Raw genomic sequence first — 18,271 nt, forward strand, 5'->3', positions numbered from 1 at the left:
CTACACAGTGATGTTTTCACTTTGCACTAACCAAGCCTGCTGCTCAACACCATGAGTGTTTCCCTAACGATAGATGGGTGGGGAGGCACTTTGCTTCCAGTGCACCTCAGCCTCCTCTGCTCTGGCTGAGACTGTGAGAGCGAGTTGCAATGCCCATAGCACGTTGCATGCCCGAACTCCCATGTGTCTTTAAACCTTGGCTTTTTCATCACAATATGAATATGGATTTCAACATGGGGGTGGCACCAAAATAAGCTTATTGCTTCTTTTTTTTTCCTACAAACTTTTTAAAGTACCTTCACAATTCTTGCAAATGAACACCAGTAGTTTCTTGCAGGTGCTTTTTAAATTCTCATGCAGGACGTGGGTTGATTAATAACCAGATAACTGTATAAAATGAGGCTGCTCGCTCTTTGCTGGAAGCGGAGGTGATGGTGTCGTGTTGTCCCCCGCACTGGTCGCTGGGAGGAAAGACCCTCTAGAAGCCAGGGGAGGCACGTCGTGCTGCTCCCACACCCGTCCGCCCAACGTCATGTCAGCATCTTAACGCAACATGAGTGATGGCCTCCTTTGCTTACAGGTAGATCTTGCCAATTTGTACGTCAGGACCGGCGCCAAGAACCTGCCCACTCTGTTCCTGCTGACAGATGCCCACGTTCTAGACGAGAGCTTCCTGGTGCTGATTAATGACTTGTTGGCGTCAGGTGATTAAGCAAACACATTTCTCGAAAGACCTGCCCCCGGTGACAAATGATCTGTAGTTTCAGTGAACTTTAAGGAGAGATCATTTGTCTTTGAGATGGTTGCTGGGCGGCAGTCTTTGGGGAGAAACTGATACACCTAAGTAATTGGAGGTGAGTTGCTCGATTACACTCACGGTGCTTACGGATGGGGACTGCCTTGGAGAAGCCATCTCTGAGATCAGTGATATTCTACGTGTAGGGACTGAGTGTTCACTGGCCCTACCCCTCCATGGGTTATGTGCCTTCTAAATGAAAAAGAAACAGCGGCATGTTGGATTTCGTATCCTTTTTTTATCATTCAAGCCAAACTTAACTTCTTTAAGGCATACACATGTCATGTAGTTAACATACACAGATGTAAGAACAGTGTAGCTTCCCCCTCTCCCTCCCATCCATGCCCCCCACCCTTCCTCCTCCTCCCTCTCCTGTTCCCACTGTTAATTTTTACAAAGCTCTATTTTCTGTTTACTTTATACTTATAAAATTAGCCCTACACTAAGTAAAGGGTTCAACACACAGTAAAGAGTCTTTTCTTAAAAAAAAAAAAGAAAAATGGAAAGTGTGACCACCTCTCAGTCAACTCCATGTCTTCTTTTTGGGGCAGGAGAAATTCCAGATCTGTTCAGTGATGAAGACGTGGACAAGATAATTTCTGGAATTCGTAACGAAGTTCGTGGTCTGGGCATGGTGGATTCCAGAGAAAACTGCTGGAGGTTCTTTATGGCCAGGGTACAACTGCAGCTCAAAGTAAGAGACACGTGCCTTTACTTCAAAGCCTGCTGTTGGAGCCACCGTGTGGTTCTACACCAAGATTTGTACCGTGAGCTTGAATTTCAGTGGCTCTTTTTTGAGAGGGGACAAGTGCATGTCTGCTGTGCCCTGGGGCTGACCTCCTGGGGATCTTGGTGATGAGCAGCAGGTGCGATCCATGGTTAAATTTCGTGTGGCCTCTGTGCTCCAGTGGCTTGGAGCAGAACTGTGCCCTGGGATTATGGAGGAGTGCCGCTTCCTTCCTACCTGGTGGAGGTCACCCTGGAGGCGAGACCTGTCAGGGAGGGGCCAGAAGCCATGGAGGGAGACTTTGGGGGAGAGGAAAGAGTGCTCTATGAGTGTGCAGGGTACAATCTGAATTGCAAAAACCTAGGCCGCCTCTAAAGGCCTGGAATGCAGAGTCCCTGTGGGGATAGTGGGGCCACCAAGCGTGAAAAAGCAAATAGGAATAAAGGAAGGGGTTTGTAAATCCTTGAATGAGCAGTGAGGAGAGTTTTGAATTCAAGAAATAACTTGTTATCAGCACTTCAGGGAAGTGGTTTAGCAATATTACTCAGATGCTCTGATGCTTTTTTTTTAAAAAAAATTTAAGTCATACAAGTTTCGAGCATTTTATGTATACAGATTTAGAAACGAACTGATCCTTCCCACCCTACCTTCCCTTCTACGCATGTTCCAGCCCTTCCTCCTCTTCCCTCTCCAATTCCCACTCTCAATTTTTACAAAGCTCTATTTTCAGTTTCCTTGAGGATTGTAAGGTTATCCCTACACTAAGTAAAAGAGTTCAACAAATAGTGTGAAGAAAAAAAGCACTGTTCATCAACAGAAGAGACAAGAGCTATAAACAATCGTGGAATCTCAAAATGTCCATTTCACTCCAACACGTTGCATTTTAGGTACACTACTCTTACCTCAGTTAGGGGAAAACATCTGGTATTGGTCTTTTTGGGGCTGACTTATTTCACTAAGTATAATGGTTTCCAGTTGCATCCGTTTTGTTACAAAAGACAGAATTTCATTGTATATTTTTTACAGCTGAGTAGTACTCTGTAGTGTATCTATACTATAATTTCTTTATCCAGTCAACAGTTGATGGACATCTGGGGTGATTCTATATCTTAGCTATTGTGAATTGAGCTGCAATGAATGTGGGGGTACAGGTGATTTCATTTCCCTTGGGTAAATTCCCAGGAGTATGTTGGCTGGGTCATATGGTAGGACTATATACAGATTTCTGAGGTATCTCCATTCTGTCTTCCACAATGACTGTACCAGTTTACATTCCCACAAACAGTAGACCAGGGTACATTTTCCTCAAATCCTCGCCAGCATTTGTTGTTGTTGATTTCTGTATGCGAGCCATTCTAGCAGCGATGAGGTGAAACCATATTGTAATTTTGATTTGCATTTCCCTGATGGCTAGTGATCCTAAGCATTTTTTCCAATGTCTGTTGGCCATTTGGATTTCCTCTCTTGAAAATGCCTGTTCAAGTCCTTTACCCATTTCTTAACTGGATTGTTCATTGTGTTGTTGTTGAATTCCTTAAGCTCTTTATAGATTCTGGTTATTAACCCTTAATCAGTTGCATAGCTTGCAAGTATTTTCTCCCATTCTGTTGGCTGCCTCTACACTTTGCTGTTTCTTTTGCAGTACAGAAGCTTCTCAGTTTGAAGTAATCCCATTTGTTAATTTTGGTTTTGATTGCCTGTGCTTCTGGATTCTTTTCCAAGAACTCTTTGCTTATGCCAATGTCTTACAGAGTTTCCCCAATGGTCTCTAATAATTGTTTATTTATATTATTTATTTGAAAGGTAAATAGAAGAATGTACAGACAAAAACAGAGGGAGGGAGGGAGAGAGAGAGAGAAAGAAAGAGAAAGGTCATAATCTCCTATCTTCTAGTTCATTCCCCAAATGCCTACAACAGCCAGGGCTGGGCCAGGCCAAAGCCAGGAGCCAGGAACTCCATATGGGTCTCTCAGGTGAGTGGCAGGAACCCAACTACTCAAGCCATCATCTGTTCCTCCAGGGGTGTACATCAGCAGGAAGCTGGAATGGAGAGCAGGGCTAGAATTCAGTCCCAGGCGCTCTGATATGGGATGTGAGTGTCTCAAGTGGAGACTTAATCACAGCGCTGAATACCCACCCTTGATCGACTTATTAACCCAGTATTCTTTCCCATAGACTGTTCTGTGCTTCATGGTAACATACAAGGAAATAATAGAAGCAAATAATTGCATCAATAAAGGACATGTAATATGGGAAAATAAGCAAAGCCTCCATACTCATGGCAAGAAGCAATTTTTTTTAAATTTTTTTTATTTATTTGAGACATAGAGTTATAGACAGAGGGAGAGAGAGAGAGGTCTTCCGTCCACTGGTTCACTCCCTAAATGGCTGCAACAGCTGGAGCTAGGCCGATCCGAAGCCAGGAGCTTCCTCTGGGTCTCCCACGCAGGTGCAGGGGCCCAAGCAGTTGGGCCATCTGCTGCTGCTTTCCCAGGCCACAGCAGAGAGCTGGTTCAGAAGATCAGTTGGGATATGAACCAGCGCCCATAAGGGATGCAGGTGCCACAGGCGGAGGCTTAGCCCACTACGCCACAATGCTGAACCCAGCAAGAAACAATGTTAGAACACTGTGAAGAGGGTGTGCGTTTGCACAGTGGTGAAGACCTCATTTGGAACCTGCATTGTGAATCTGAGTGCCTGGATGTGAGTCCTCGCACTGTTCGTGGTGCAGGCTTCCTGCTAACGCGTACTCTGGGAGCAGCAGGCCATGGTTCAAATAGTTGGGTTCTTTTTTTTTTTTTTTTTTTTTTTTTGACAGGCAGAGTGGACAGTGAGAGAGACAGAGAGAAAGGTCTTCCTTTGCCGTTGGTTCACCCTCCAATGGCCGCCGCAACCGGCGCACCGCGCTGATCCGATGGCAGGAGCCAGGTGCTTCTCCTGGTCTCCCATAGGGTGCAGGGCCCAAGCACTTTGGCCATCCTCCACTGCACTCCTGGGCCACAGCAGAGAGCTGGCCTGAAAGAGGGGCAACCGGGACTAGAACCCGGTGTGCCGGCGCCACAAGGCGGAGGATTAGCCTAGTGAGCTGTGGCGCTGGCCTAATAGTTGGGTTCTTACTTCCCACTTGGGAAGCCCAGATTGAGTTTCTGGCTTCTGGTTACAGCCTGGCTGTTGTAGGCATTTCAGGAGTGAGCCAGGAGATAGGAGATCTGCACACACCCCCATCCCTCTGCCTTTGAAATGAATTGAGTATATTACATAAATGATGTTATAGAAAATTCAGACTTCCTAGTAAAGAAATGGTTAGTAAACTAGAGAGACAACTCCTTTGCTGCTCTTCTGCTAGTGCTACACCTGTCAAGTTAGCAGTAGGCTCTGTTCGGGCTGTTGAGCCTGAGGATTTAAGGGAAGAGGTGGGAGTGGCATTGACCATGAGTATTCCTTAGCTAGGGGTTAAGGAGTGGAATAACTGTACGTGTACACAACTCTCTGGCATTTTTTACATTATTCTTATTCTGGGCTGAGGTTAGAAGGTCAAGATGTGAGTTTCAGTTGTACCCAGAGTTTTCTCGAGATCAAAATATGATCAATGCAAGTAGCCACAGGATCGGGGATTCTCCCTGTTCCACAATCCAATCAGCTGTGATCAAATCAGATTTCCTTTGTGGAAATAAGCACGGAGACAGCCATCGCGTTTGAGGGAGTAATGCTGTCAATCAGTGGTCCTCAAAGGCTGGTGCTCAGAGCTACAGAAGCAACAACACCGAGAAATGTGTTCCCTCCTCTGGAATAAAAGTGTTGGTTGAGCCAACACAGATGCTGCCACACAAAAGAAACTGTCGCTGGTTGACGCTCTGCAGCCACCAGCAGCAGGGCTACTTGGCAGCTGGCACCAGGTCCCTCGTGACTTTTTCTAACTCCTCATTCTGTAAACCACACCCCAAACCTCCAAAATCAGAAATTTGGGGGTGAGGAAGGAGCCCAGAAACTTTCTGCTGACCTTGGAGAGCCATTTTTACAAATAATGCCGGTAGAAGCATCCTCTGTGTGCTTCTAGGAGGGGACTTGCTGGGTTCCAGAGCTGCCGATCGTGGTGGTTCTAAAACACACGTGCCCTGTCTTGGATGCTCTTCTCACTGACGGCTGCCCTGGCGGTCTTTCCTTCTTGGATCTGGGCGGGCTCATGACTGCGTCAACCAATGGTGTGGCAGAAATGATGCTGAGTAACTTTTGAGACTTAAGTCTTAATGAGGCCCCTCCTCCATTGAGTTGTAGGGCTTTTTTTTTTTTTTTTTTATTTATCAGAGTTCTGTGTGTGTTAAACAGTGAGCCTTAGACATGGGCCTCATACGTACTTTCCCTATTCTTTCATTTTTCTTTGAAATGTTAATATGCTGCATATTGATTAGGTTATAGCTTTCAAAAGAATTGTAAAAATGTTACAGAGTAGACTAAGCAGTACTTCCTTTAGTGGATTTGGGATTTCCTGTAAATTTACAAATGATTTTACCCTCCAAGACTACCTTTTCTAAAAGCAATTGTAACTCCGTTGGACTGCAGATAAGAGAAAACCCATCAAGCCATTCCTCAAAGCTTCTCCATCCCCAAGCCCAGACCGGCTCAGGAACAGCCCGTAGAGCTCCATGCGCTTCTCATCTCCACCTCCTGTCAGTTCTCATCCAATGCCACCTGCTTCCTGATCCCAGAGAGGGGTCTTCAAAACGTTCATGAAAATTCATATTATGGAAAAACGCTGCATGAAGGTCAATTTTTGTTTTTGCACCAACATTCATCTTTTAATCTCACATCCTTTTTGAAGTACTCTTGTGTATTCCAGGCAGGAAAGAAGGCAAAGAAAGATCAGGAGGGGGTCCTGCCTGTATCAGGAAACCAAAGTTTGCACCGCAAAACCCTAAGCAACAAGGCCACATGCTGCTTCTAGCTACCTACGTGCCCCAGGGAGGAAGTATTTGACCTTGGCACATTGCCTTGAAACACACAATTGGAAGCGGATCTTGGAATTCTCAACAGATTACTGCCGGCCATTGCTGTGCCTGTAGGCGTTCATGGCCCATGTTTAAAATGCGGCTACCTCTGGAATATATTTCTTACGATACATGGTGAAGAGTTAGGTGGAGATGTTTCAGGCTGTGTTTCCCCAAAATATCTTTTTACTGCTGTACCATGTATTTCTTCCTTACCATTATCCAGTACCAACTGCATCAGATGTCAAGTAGCCATCTTAATTGGGTCTGTTGCTAGATTTCTGTTTTCTTTTCTTGCTATGTCTATTACTGACCCTAGTACTGTGCTGTGTGATTCTGTAAAGCCTTCTACTTTACTATCTAAGCTTGCTTTTTGCCAAGTTTTTCTAGTTGTTCTCCTGTGTGTGTATGACTACATAAGCATCAGTCATTTTGTCACAGTCTAAACATCGTTTTAATTCTGACTCAAATGAAGCTGAATGCTTATTTTACATTAGGGAGAATTTAATCTTTGTGATATAAAATATTTTATTGCTTTTATAGAAGGGCTAGTTCCTTCATAAAGTTTTATAATTACCTATTAGTTGTATATAGGAGAGCTTTGCATATTAATTTGATAACCAGCTGCCTTGCTGCCTCTCTGATGGATTCTAGTAGTTGGTTGATAATACTCAGATGGCCTGCCAGTACAGATATTTTGTCTTTCCTGCTGTTCTGTGTGCTAGTCCTCCTCCCTCATTGCATTGGCAAATACTATAGAACAACATTAAGTAACAGTGGGGAGAGCAGGAATTCAGCCTCGATTCTGACTTCGGTGGGAGCTGTTTCTGATGTGTCACCGCTGTGTCTTCTGTTGGCTTTTGATTCAGTGCATACAGTTTGTCACAGAAGTACCTACCTAGCAAATTCCTTTCAAGCATCTGTGGGGATAATTATATGGCTTTTCGCCTTGGACTTATTAATATTCATGTAGTACAGCTTGCTATCCACAAGTGTAACATTTTTATATTTTTACATTCCTCGGTCTTTTCCTTTATGCATTTCCTTTGATTCTGTGCATACAGGCCTTAGTGAAACTGAATTGCCTGGTACACATTTCTATTGTTACCTAATCTTTTTATTGGTCTCATTTTTTCGTCTGTAACTCAGTACAAGCTGGGATTCAGTTTGGATTTAGAAAGGGATCGTTCTCTCCTTGTCTCCCCACCACCACCACCACCACTGTCACAGAATAATGGCTGGATAGACCTCCTCTTCCCTCCTAGAATGAAGAGGAGGCTGAGGGTGTGAGTGTGTGTGTGTGTGTGTGTTTAATGCTAAGGAGGAATAGGATATCTCCCTCAAAAGAAGGAATCCCACTGGTTGACCCATTTTGGTCTTGTCACTTTGTTGGATGCTTTGTTGGATGCATCGAGAGAAAAGTTCACCGTCAGTGCCACAGCTGCTTTCCACTGAGAGAACTCACAGGGTCTAAACCTGGGTCCCCTTCAACCTAACAGTGGCAACTTCTTTCTTTTCGACATGTGTGTGTCACCCTCAACTCGCTGACAGTTTGAAAGATTCCAGATGGCTCCATGTGACTGTCAGCTATCTTGATATTGGATTACTCATGAGCCGATACCCAAGCTGGGCGATGTGGGAAGTTGACTGTGATGTGAAGGGTGGTGAGCACACCTGGCAGTCCACGCTCAATGATGTGAAGTTGCCACCCCATTACCCATGCTCACCACCCCAAGGCATCCCCATTTGGAACACAGGGGCAGTGAGAACCTGTTGGCATGCAGAACGTGACCTCTGAATTCCATGGGGCCATTGCCATTAGCGAGGATCAGATGCGTGTCCTTGGACTGCCTCTGATCAGCAGGTGCACAGTGCCCCCTCTGCTTCATGTTGGTCCCTGTGCATCTTCCCCTCCGTAGCTCTCATCTCACAGCTGGAGGAGAGCGCCTGCACCTCCCCTCCTGTGCACCTCGGTTAACTCAAATGCTTTCCTATCTCATTTTCCATCCCAGCCCTTCTGATGCCCTTAGTCGGAGTACACGTGGTGTCTGTTTCAGCCCCTGATTCCGTCACAGCATCTTAGGTATCTGGCTGTCACGTTGTATGTATCTGTTTAGTTAGATACATATAAAGAGATCCATTTGTGATCATGTAAAAGATCCATGTTGCTTGTAAAGAACCTAAAAATACAGAACCATATGAGGAAAATTGAAATGGTCCTTGGTTATGTTGTCCTGTTTCCTCTGAGTTTTCTCTGTGTATATAAGCACATGCACAGTGTGTGGCGCAGAACTTACATTTTTTTTTTTGGTCCCCTCTCACCCAGTTTTATTCTTTGCTTTTTTTTTATTTGAAGTCTTATATATAAATTAAAATTATAATTCAAGAATGTGGTCCATAGGCTGAACTGTTTAACTCAAATGTACTTTATGCTCAGTTACCATGTGTATGAAACAAGTGTCATCCTTTTATCCCCTTTGCCAAGTGTCCTGTTGGCTTGTTGTCATTTTTGTTGGCTTAGGGGAGTTCTTTACATGAATAATGGATAATATTCATATGTCCCCAGTGTCCTTATCTTTTCTTACATGTTGCCAGTTTTTCTCCAAGTTCACCAAAATCCTGGCAACTTTATTTGTGATGGCTTCTGTTTTACATGTATATTTATTAAAAATGCCCAAGTTTTCCATTATAACTTTCATGTGTTGAGTGGCTTTTAGGTAGCATTTCTTTTTTTATTTTCTTTAAAGATTAAGTTATTCATTTGAAAGAGTTACACAGAGAGAGGAGGAGAGGTAGAGAGAAAGAGAGGTCTTCCATCGCTTGTTTACTCTCCAATTGGTCACAATGGCCGGAGCTGCGCCGATCTGAAGGCAGGAACCAGAAGCTTCTTCCAAGTCGCCTATGCAGGTGCAGGGGCCCAAGGCCTTGGGCCATCTTCTACTGCTTTCTCAAGCTATAGCAGAGAGCTGGATCGGAAGTGGAGCCTGGGACTTGAATGAGTTCCCATATGGGATGCTGGCACTGCAGGCGGCAGCTTCACCTGCTACGTGATAGCGTCGGCCCCTAGGTAGCACTTCTATGCTATTTGATTATAAAAATATTATCCTGAATTTTCTTTAATTTATGACCTTTTCAATAGTTAGCCCTGGACTTTTATATAAATATTAGGGGGGTTTTCTACTTTTGTACCCCTCATTGTCTCAGTACCATTTATTATATAATCTCTCCTTTTATCACTGGTTTGAAATGCTGCCGATCCCATCTACCAAAATCCTAAATGTGTGGGATTCTGTTGTTAAGCTCTCCATTATGTCCCAGTAGCTTGTTCTCTGCTTGGGTAAGCCTGCACTGCCTTGTTTACTGAGGGTTTGCACAAATGGAGCATCACCCAAAAATTGGAATCCAAAGTCAGATTTGAGAGCATATTGGACTTGAGGTTTCTGGATTAAAAGTGTTCAAGGTTATGTAATATTCAGAATTCCAGAAGACTACAAAATCTGGAGCATTTCTGGTCCCAGGCGTTTCACATAAGGGCTGTTCAACCTGCAGTAAATTCTGGGATGTAGCAGAGCAAGATCACCTTCCTTTTCTAAATTTACATAACTATTTGTTCCTTTAATTTCCCCAATGCACTATGAAATCAGTTTGATTTAAAAAAAAATCCAATGAGAATATATTGTGTAATTTGGGAATGACATATACACATACCACATTGAATATTTCCATCCATTCACCTACACTCTTTCTTAAAAATTTTTGTAACTTAAGATTTATTCCCTGATAGTGTGAATTCTTTCTCAGTGTTCTCTTTCTCCAAATCCTTTGATGTTCTTAGCAATTTTTACTCCATATGAACTTAAAAATCACTTTTCTAAATGTTGCTCATCCTATTAGAAATTATTAGAATTGGCCGGTGCCGCAGCTCAATAGGCTAATCCTCCGCTTGCGGCGCCGGCACACCAGGTTCTAGTCCTGGTCGGGGCGCCAGATTCTGTCCCGGTTGCTCCTCTTCCTGTCCAGCTCTCTGCTGTGGCCCGGGAGGGCAGTGGAGGATGGCCCAAGTCCTTGGGCCCTGCACCCGCATGGGAGACCAGGAGAAGCACCTGGCTCCTGGCTTCAGATCAGCACAGTGAGCCGACCGCAGCACACCGGCCACAGCGGCCATTGGAGGGTGAACCAACGGAAAAAGGAAGACCTTTCTCTCTGTCTCTCTCTCTCTCACTGTCCACTCTGCCTGTCCAAAAAAAAAAAAAAAAGAAATTATTAGAATTGCCTAAAATGTAGGACAAAATTGATATCTTTGTAACAGTTGGGCTCCTTCCCAAATTTGGCCTATCTCTTCCTTTAGTCAAAATATCTTTAATTGACCTTTGATAAAGCAGTTGGTTTTTACTCAAATTCATTTTTACATGTCTTTCATTAAGTTCTTCTCACAATATTTTATGATACCTTTTGCTCCTGTCAATTTTATAATAGATAATTATGTGCGTAATAAGAAAGCCATTGGATTTTGGGAAGACAGAATGGATAGATATTTATTGGTTTGATTTGCCAACTAGTTCACTGAACACTAAGGATGTCCAATCCACTTTAAAATGTTTATATATTTATTTGAGAGACAAAAATCACACACGCACACACACACATACGCACACATACACATATACACACATGTACCCATACACACATGCACACGTACAAACATGCACACATCTCCCATCTGCTGGTTCACTCGCCAAATGCCCACGGTGACCCTGGACTGGTCCAGACCAAAGCTGGGCACCTGGAACCAGGAACTCCATCTGAGTCTCCCATGTGAGCCATCGTCTGCTGCCTCCCAGGAAGCTGGCGTTGGGAGCGGAGCCAGGTCTTGAACCCTGGCCTCTGATATGCGATTCGAGTGTCTCAACTGGCAGCTTACCTGTTAGGACAAATGCCCACCTCAGGTCCAGCACCTGTTGCGTTCTGTTCTTGGGAGTTTACTGGGTAGGCAGTTAAGTCATATTTGAATTTTTATTCCTTTCCAATAAACACCTGTTATCTGCATTATGTTAAACTCTGAGTAGCACAACTTTTAAGTGAACCTAGTAACCATCTGTCATTTATTTTCACCCTTCATCTTGGCCTATTCTTTTATTACAAATGCTATCATTTTCTTTCCTTTTAGCCTCTTGAAGGTACCAAGCAAATTTGTTTCATCAGATCATTGCACTGAGCTAACCAGGAAAACTAGTCCCTACCTTCCAATCTGCAGGGTATTTTAAAATTTTCCTTGATTTCATAGCAATCTTTTTTGTCTCAGTCCTCATTTAGACTTTTTTTCTCCCTTCTTCCTTCTTGGATGGAAATCAGGGCAACTCATAGCTGGAGTTTGGCACCACGCAGGGCAGAGGCTTGCTCTTGTGAGTCCAGGCAAGTCGCGGGTCTGAGCTGAAATGGGGGGCAGTGTGCTTATCCCAGGGGCAGTCGGCGCCTTCGCAGGGCGCAGAAGCCAAGGACTCGGCGCTCACACTCGCAGTCTCCATGGTATCAGTTCCAGTTTGTAGGTGAAGCCCAGACACTCACCTGTCCACTAGCAAGCCTGACTGCGTGGAACCTTACCTTGTGTGGTTGTGGCCATCTCTCCACATCTGCACGAGGCTAACCAACAGAGCACCTGGCTCCCTTGGCTCACAGGTGGCCAGCCAGGGTGGCTGATTCTCCGTGACAGGGAGATGCCTTTCATCATGACACTTGTGCTGATGGGGAACAAGACACACCCTGTGGCCAGCTCACCCACTGCCGGTTCCAGGACACTGGACTCTCTCCCAGCCAATAGTTTGACTTGTCGGGACCACATCTCTCTGAAACCAGTGCTCTCACTCTGTAGTGGAGACTTACCATCTTTGAGACTCAATAAAACAGCAAAACTTTGGGAAAAAAAAAAATAGGACACAATTATCAATATTTTATTTTGCCCAGAAGAGTTTTAAAAAAAAAACAAAACTGCTATCTCTTTATGTATTTGTTCAACCAGTCCTCATTCAATGAGAGTTTGTGAAGTGCCTGTGAGAGGTGCTGGGTCCTGGGGAGATGACAGGAGTCCAAAGCCAGCCCTACCCCTGTCCACATGGAGCCCACCTCCTTGTGGGCAAGGCTCATGTCAATCCTACAATTCCAGCATTGCATGTAGAGGGGCGACTCTGGATGTGAAAGCTTTGGGTTTCATAGACTGGTCAGAGGACATCCAAGATTGATTGAGAAAATGTGCAGAAATTGGCTGGCGCTGTGGCTCACTTGGTTAATCCTCCGCCTGCAGCACTAGCATCCCATATGGGTGCCGGGTTCTAGTCCTGGCTGCTCCTCTTCCAGTCCAGCTTTCTGCTGTGGCCTGGGAGTGCAGAGGAGGATGGCCCAAGTGCTTGGGCCCCTGCACCTACATGGGAGACCAGGAAGAAGCACCCTGGCTCCTGGCCTCAGATTGGCGCAGCGCCAGCCGTAGCGGCCAATTGGGGAGTGAACCAATGGAAGGAAGACCTTTCTCTGTCTCTCTCTCTCACTGTCTAACTCTGCCTGTTAATTTTTTTTTTTAAATTCTATTAAAAAATGTGCAGAAATCTACCAGGATTCATTGAGAAAGTGAGTAGAAATAACCCCCCAGAGTGAGTACAAGTCTTCACCATCGCTTTATACTGCTAAAGAAGATTTTAAATGGAGAGTGAATTCCCGGATAAAAAGGGCAGTGCTTTCTGATGGACAAACTTGGCATATTGACAAGCGCTCTGTGTTTTTCTCGTTTTCGGAACCCCCGGGGCCAGGGGTGGCCAGCAGTGTCTGATGCTTGTTCTTGCACACATGTGTGGTCGCCACTCAGGGTCACACCAGCACAGCAGCTCAGATCAGAAGCCAGAAGCTGCGTGTTCCACTACCGATCTATCCGGCAGAAAAACTGGCGTCTGATTTTCTTCCCTAACCATGTGAGGGCAGGGCCAGCACCATGGCACAGGGGGTCAGGTCACTGCCTGCGGGGCTGGCATCTGTATGAGCACTGCTTCCAGTTCCAGCTGCCCTGCTTCCTACCTTTGCTCCTGGGAAGGCAACAGAGGATGGCCCAAGTGCTTGGCCCCTGCACTCTTGTGGGAGACCTGGCTGGAGTTCCTGGCTCCTGAGTTCGGCCTGGCCCAGCCCTGGCCACTGCCACCATTTGAGGCGTGAGCTAGAGCATGAAAGGTTGATTCATTGATTCGTTCGCCCTCCCCCTCCCCCCTCCCCCTCCCCCCTCCCCCTCCCCCTCCCTCTCCTACTCTACCTTTGAAAAAAAAATCTTTTTCCCCCAAAGAAACCTTTTATTTAAGGAATACAAAATTCATGAATTTCATACGTACAACTTTAGGAATAGAGTGATTCTTCCTACCATGCCCGCCCTCCCACCCCTTCTCCTCCTCCCTCTCCCATTCCCAGTCCCATTCTCTACTAAGATCCGTTTTTGATTAGTTTTGTACACAGAAGACCAACTCTATACTAAGTAAAGAGTTCAACGATTTGCACCAAAAACAAAAACAAACAAATGAAAAAACCAACCTGTTCCTCAACAGTCCGGGAAAGGGCTGTTCAAAGTCACTGCTCTTGAAGTTAATTTCACTTCTTAAAAAAAAAAAAAAACCTTAATGTACTTTAATGAATAATACATCTTTTTTTAATATTTATTTATTTATTTGAAAGTTACACACACACATACACAGAGAGAGAAAGAGAGAGAGAGAAGTCTTCCATCCACTGGTTCACTCCCCAATTGGCCGCAACAGCCAGAGCTATGCCGATCCGAAGCCAGAAGCTTCCTCCGGGTTTCCTATGCAGGTACAGGGGCTCAATCCCTTGGGCCATCTTCTGCTTTCCCAGGCCATAACAGAGAGCTGAATCAGAAGTGGAACAGCCAGGACTCGAACTGGCATCCATATGGGATGCTGGCACTGTAGGCGGTGGCTTTACCCACTATGCCACAGCACCGGCCCCCCAGAATGATAAATCTTTTGTGAGCACTTAGACTTGATTATAATACAGCTCTTTGAGAACAGAGGTCCTGCATGGGGAGTTAGTGCACAATGACTCCTGTTGTTAATGTAACAACTAACACTCTTGTGTATGACGTCAGTGATCACCCGAGGCTCTTGACATGAGCTGCTGAGGCTATGGAAGCGTTTTGAGTCCACAAACTCCATCAGTATTTGGACAAGGCCATACGCAAAGTGGAAGTTCTCTCCTCCCTTCAGTGAAAAGTACCTCCTTCTTTGATGACCACTTCTTTCCACTGGAGTCTCACCCACCGAGGTCCTTCATATAGGAAATTTTTGCCACAGTGTCTTGGCTTTCCATGCCTGAAATGCTCTCATGGACTTTTCAGCCAGACCAAAATGCCTTAAAGATTGATTCTGAGGTCAGAGTACTATTTAAAGCGATTGTCATTCTATGAGTGTGCTGTGTAGACTGCTTCACTCCTCTTGAATTCTATCTATTATGATAACCAGACCCTTAATCCTATCCATGTGATCACTTTAACACTTGAGATGGTATTTTTATCACCTAATAAGGGGATTTGGGGTCCCATGGCAAGTTTTTAAACTGTACCCTTAGAAGTAAGTCCATAGGAATGTATGCAGAACTACACAGCTTTACAGTTACAAACTTTATACACTTCGTAATTACAACTTAAAGAACATGGTGATTCTTCCCACTGTGCCTACCCTCCCACCCATACTCCCACCCCTGTTCCTCTTCCCCCTCATATTCAGATTTCTGAAGTATCTCCATACTGTCTTCCTTAGTAGCTGGACCAGTTTACATTCCCACCAACAGTGGATTAGGGTACCCTTTCCCCCACATCCTCGCCAGCATTTGTTGATTTCTGTCTGACTGAAAGCCATTCTAACTAGGGCAAGATAAAGCCTCCTTGTTTTTTTTGTTTGTTTGTTTGTTTTGTTTTTTTTTTTTAATTTGGTTCTTTTTTTTTTTTTTTTTTTTTTGACAGGCAGAGTTAGACAGTGAGAGAGACAGAGAGAAAGGTCTTCCTTCCATTGGTTCACGCCCCAAATGGCTGCTATGGCCGGCGCACTGTGCCAATCCAAAGCCAGGAGCAAGGTGCTTCCTCCTGGTCTCCCATGCGGGTGCAGGGCTCAAGCACTTGGGCCATCCTCCACTGCCTTCCCGGGCCACAGCAGAGAGATGTACTGGAAGAGGAGCAACTGGGACAGAATCCGGCGCCCCGACCAGGACTAGAACCCGGAGTTCCGGCACCGCAGGTGGAGGATTAGCCTAGTGAGCTGCGGTGCCGGCCCTCCTTATGGTATTGATTTGCATTTCCCTAATGGCTAAGTGTTCCTGAGCATTTTTTCATGTGTCTGTTGGCCATTTGGATTTTCTCTTTTGAAAAATGTCTGTTTAAGTCCTTTGCCCATTTCTTAACTGGGTTGTTTGTTTTGTTGTTGTGGAGTTTCTTGATCTCTTTATATATTCTAGTTATTAATCCTTTATCAGTTGCATAGTTGCCAAATAATTTCTCCCATTCTGTTGGTTGTCTCTTCACTTTCCTGAGTGTTTCTTTTGCAGTACAGAAGCTTCTCAATTTGATGTAACCAAATTTCTTAATTTTGTCTTTGATTACTTGCTTCTGGTGTCTTTTCTAAGAACTCTTTGTGCCAATGTCTTACAGGGTTTCCCCCAATGTTCTCTAACAATTTGATTGTATCAGATCATAGATTTAGGTCTTTAATCCATGTTGAGTGGATTGTTGTGTACGGTGTAAGGTAGGGGTCTTGCTTCATGCTTCTGCATGTGGAGATCCAGTTTTCCCAGCAGACTGTCCTTGCTCCAGGGACTGATCTTAGCTCCTTTGTCAAACATAAGTTGGTTGCAGATGCTTCGATTGATTTCTGGCATTTCTATTCTGTTCCGTTGGTCTCTCCATCTGTTTTTGTACCAGTACCAGGCTGTTTTGATTATAACTGCCCTGCACTCTGTGTTGAAATCTCTTCTTCTGATGCCTCTGGCTTTGTTTTTGTTGTATAAGATTACTTTAACTATTCGGGGTCTCCTGTGTTTTCATATGAGTTTAATGATAACTATGAAGGGCATGCATTTAGTTTGGTGGTTAGGGTACCTCCAGCCCACCTCAGAGTGCCTGGGTCCAGCTCCTGGTTCTGACTCTCAGTTCCAGCTTCCTGCCAATTGAGATCCTGCAAAGTGCAAGTAGCTGGGCCCCTGCCACCCAAATGTGAGACCTGCTCCTGAATTCTGTCTTCTGGCTTTCACCTGTCTCTAATCCCAGCCGTGCTGGGCAGTTGGGGAGTGAACCAGCTCATGGGTGCTCCCTCTACTGGTCTCGTTGTCAATCTATTTCTTTGTGTCTCTGCCTCCCAAATAAACAGATAAAAATTAAAGAAAAAACTCCTATGATACATAGCTCTGGACGACTGGAAAGCAGTAAATGAACAGCCAGACATTGGCTGGAGGCAGGAGCCGTGGGGCCGAGAGCCTTCTTGCTGCCTTTCCTCATGGGAAATGGGCATGCTGTCGGCTGTCTACCGGGCTTCCATATACAGTTTTCTTTACCAATAGAAAAGTCTCATGGTTTTTGGAAAAGAAAGGACAAAATAAAAAAAGTGAATTAAAACTCCCTGATGTAAAACATCACCACTAATAAAATTTTGTGCTGCCTAGTCTCCACAAGTCAGCAACCATGGGAATGATTGTACCGTGTGCTATCTAAACCAGAAATCAGTGCACAAAGCTATTGAATGTGTGTACATGATGACAGTTGGTCCATTTTTCTAGATATTTCAAAAAGAACTGAAATTCAAGTTACTAGGTGGGAGGGAGCACACGAGTGATCTTCGGGAACTTCGTGGAACACCCATCTCAGGAAAAAACTGGGCATGGATTTCAAACTCCTCATCCCCAAATTAATTTATCTTTAAATTCAAGCATTCCATGAACTTTGTGAAGTCCCGCAAGATAGGATGAGGATTCAAGGGAGATGAAAAGGGTCAAACTGGGAATAGTTCCGGCAGTCACCCTCCGTTCCTTGGAGGTTCCTCTTGGTGAGATTCAGTGTTTATCGTCAGTGAACAACGCTGACGGTTCTGAGGATACATGCAAACACAAGTCGTGGGCAGACGCTTCTGAAGTAAATACGTCCGAGAGTGAACTGCATCAGCTGGAGAATAAATACAGAGTGACTGGAGCAACTCGCATCCCTGTTCCAAGATGAAGTGGACGGAGTCCTCTTAGTGATACGCAGATAAATATGTACTCCCCTCCGCCTTGCGGCACCAGCACACCGGGTTCTAGTCCCGGTTGGGGCGCCGGATTCTATCCCGGTTGCCCCTCTTTCAGGCCAGCTCTTTGCTGTGTCCCAGGAGTGCAGTGGAGGATGGCCCAAGTGCTTGGGTCCTGCACCCTCATGGGAGACCAGGAGAAGCACCTGGCTCCTGCCATCGGATCAGCGAGATGCGCCGGCCACAGCGGCCATTGGAGGGTGAACCAACGGCAAAAAGGAAGACCTTTCTCTCTCTCTCTCTCTCTCACTATCCACTCTGCCTGTCAAAAAAAAAAAAAAAAAGTACTCCCAGCGGGATTGTATCTAAAAGAAGTGGAAATACGTTCCCAAACACGACGGGACGTGGCTCTTGCAAAATGAGTCATAACACCTGTGTGGAGAAACAAGCCAAAAAAAAAAAAAAAATAGAAAATTCTATGGTATGGAATGCAAAAGCGAGTTCCTGACACGCA

At 45.0% G+C, this 18,271-nt stretch overlaps 1 protein-coding gene across 1 annotated transcript in view; it reads left to right on the forward strand.

The window, feature by feature from the left end:
• The window catches only part of DNAH11 (dynein axonemal heavy chain 11), a 367,765-nt gene that overhangs the window by 207,598 nt on the left and 141,896 nt on the right, over window positions 1-18,271 (forward strand). Inside the window, 2 exon segments of the mRNA XM_062178539.1 lie at window positions 581-704; window positions 1,348-1,490. Coding sequence (XP_062034523.1) covers window positions 581-704; window positions 1,348-1,490 — 267 coding nt within the window.

This window comes from Lepus europaeus, chromosome 20, assembly GCF_033115175.1.
Source record: "Lepus europaeus isolate LE1 chromosome 20, mLepTim1.pri, whole genome shotgun sequence".
In the NCBI taxonomy this organism is placed as follows: Eukaryota; Metazoa; Chordata; class Mammalia; order Lagomorpha; family Leporidae; genus Lepus; species Lepus europaeus.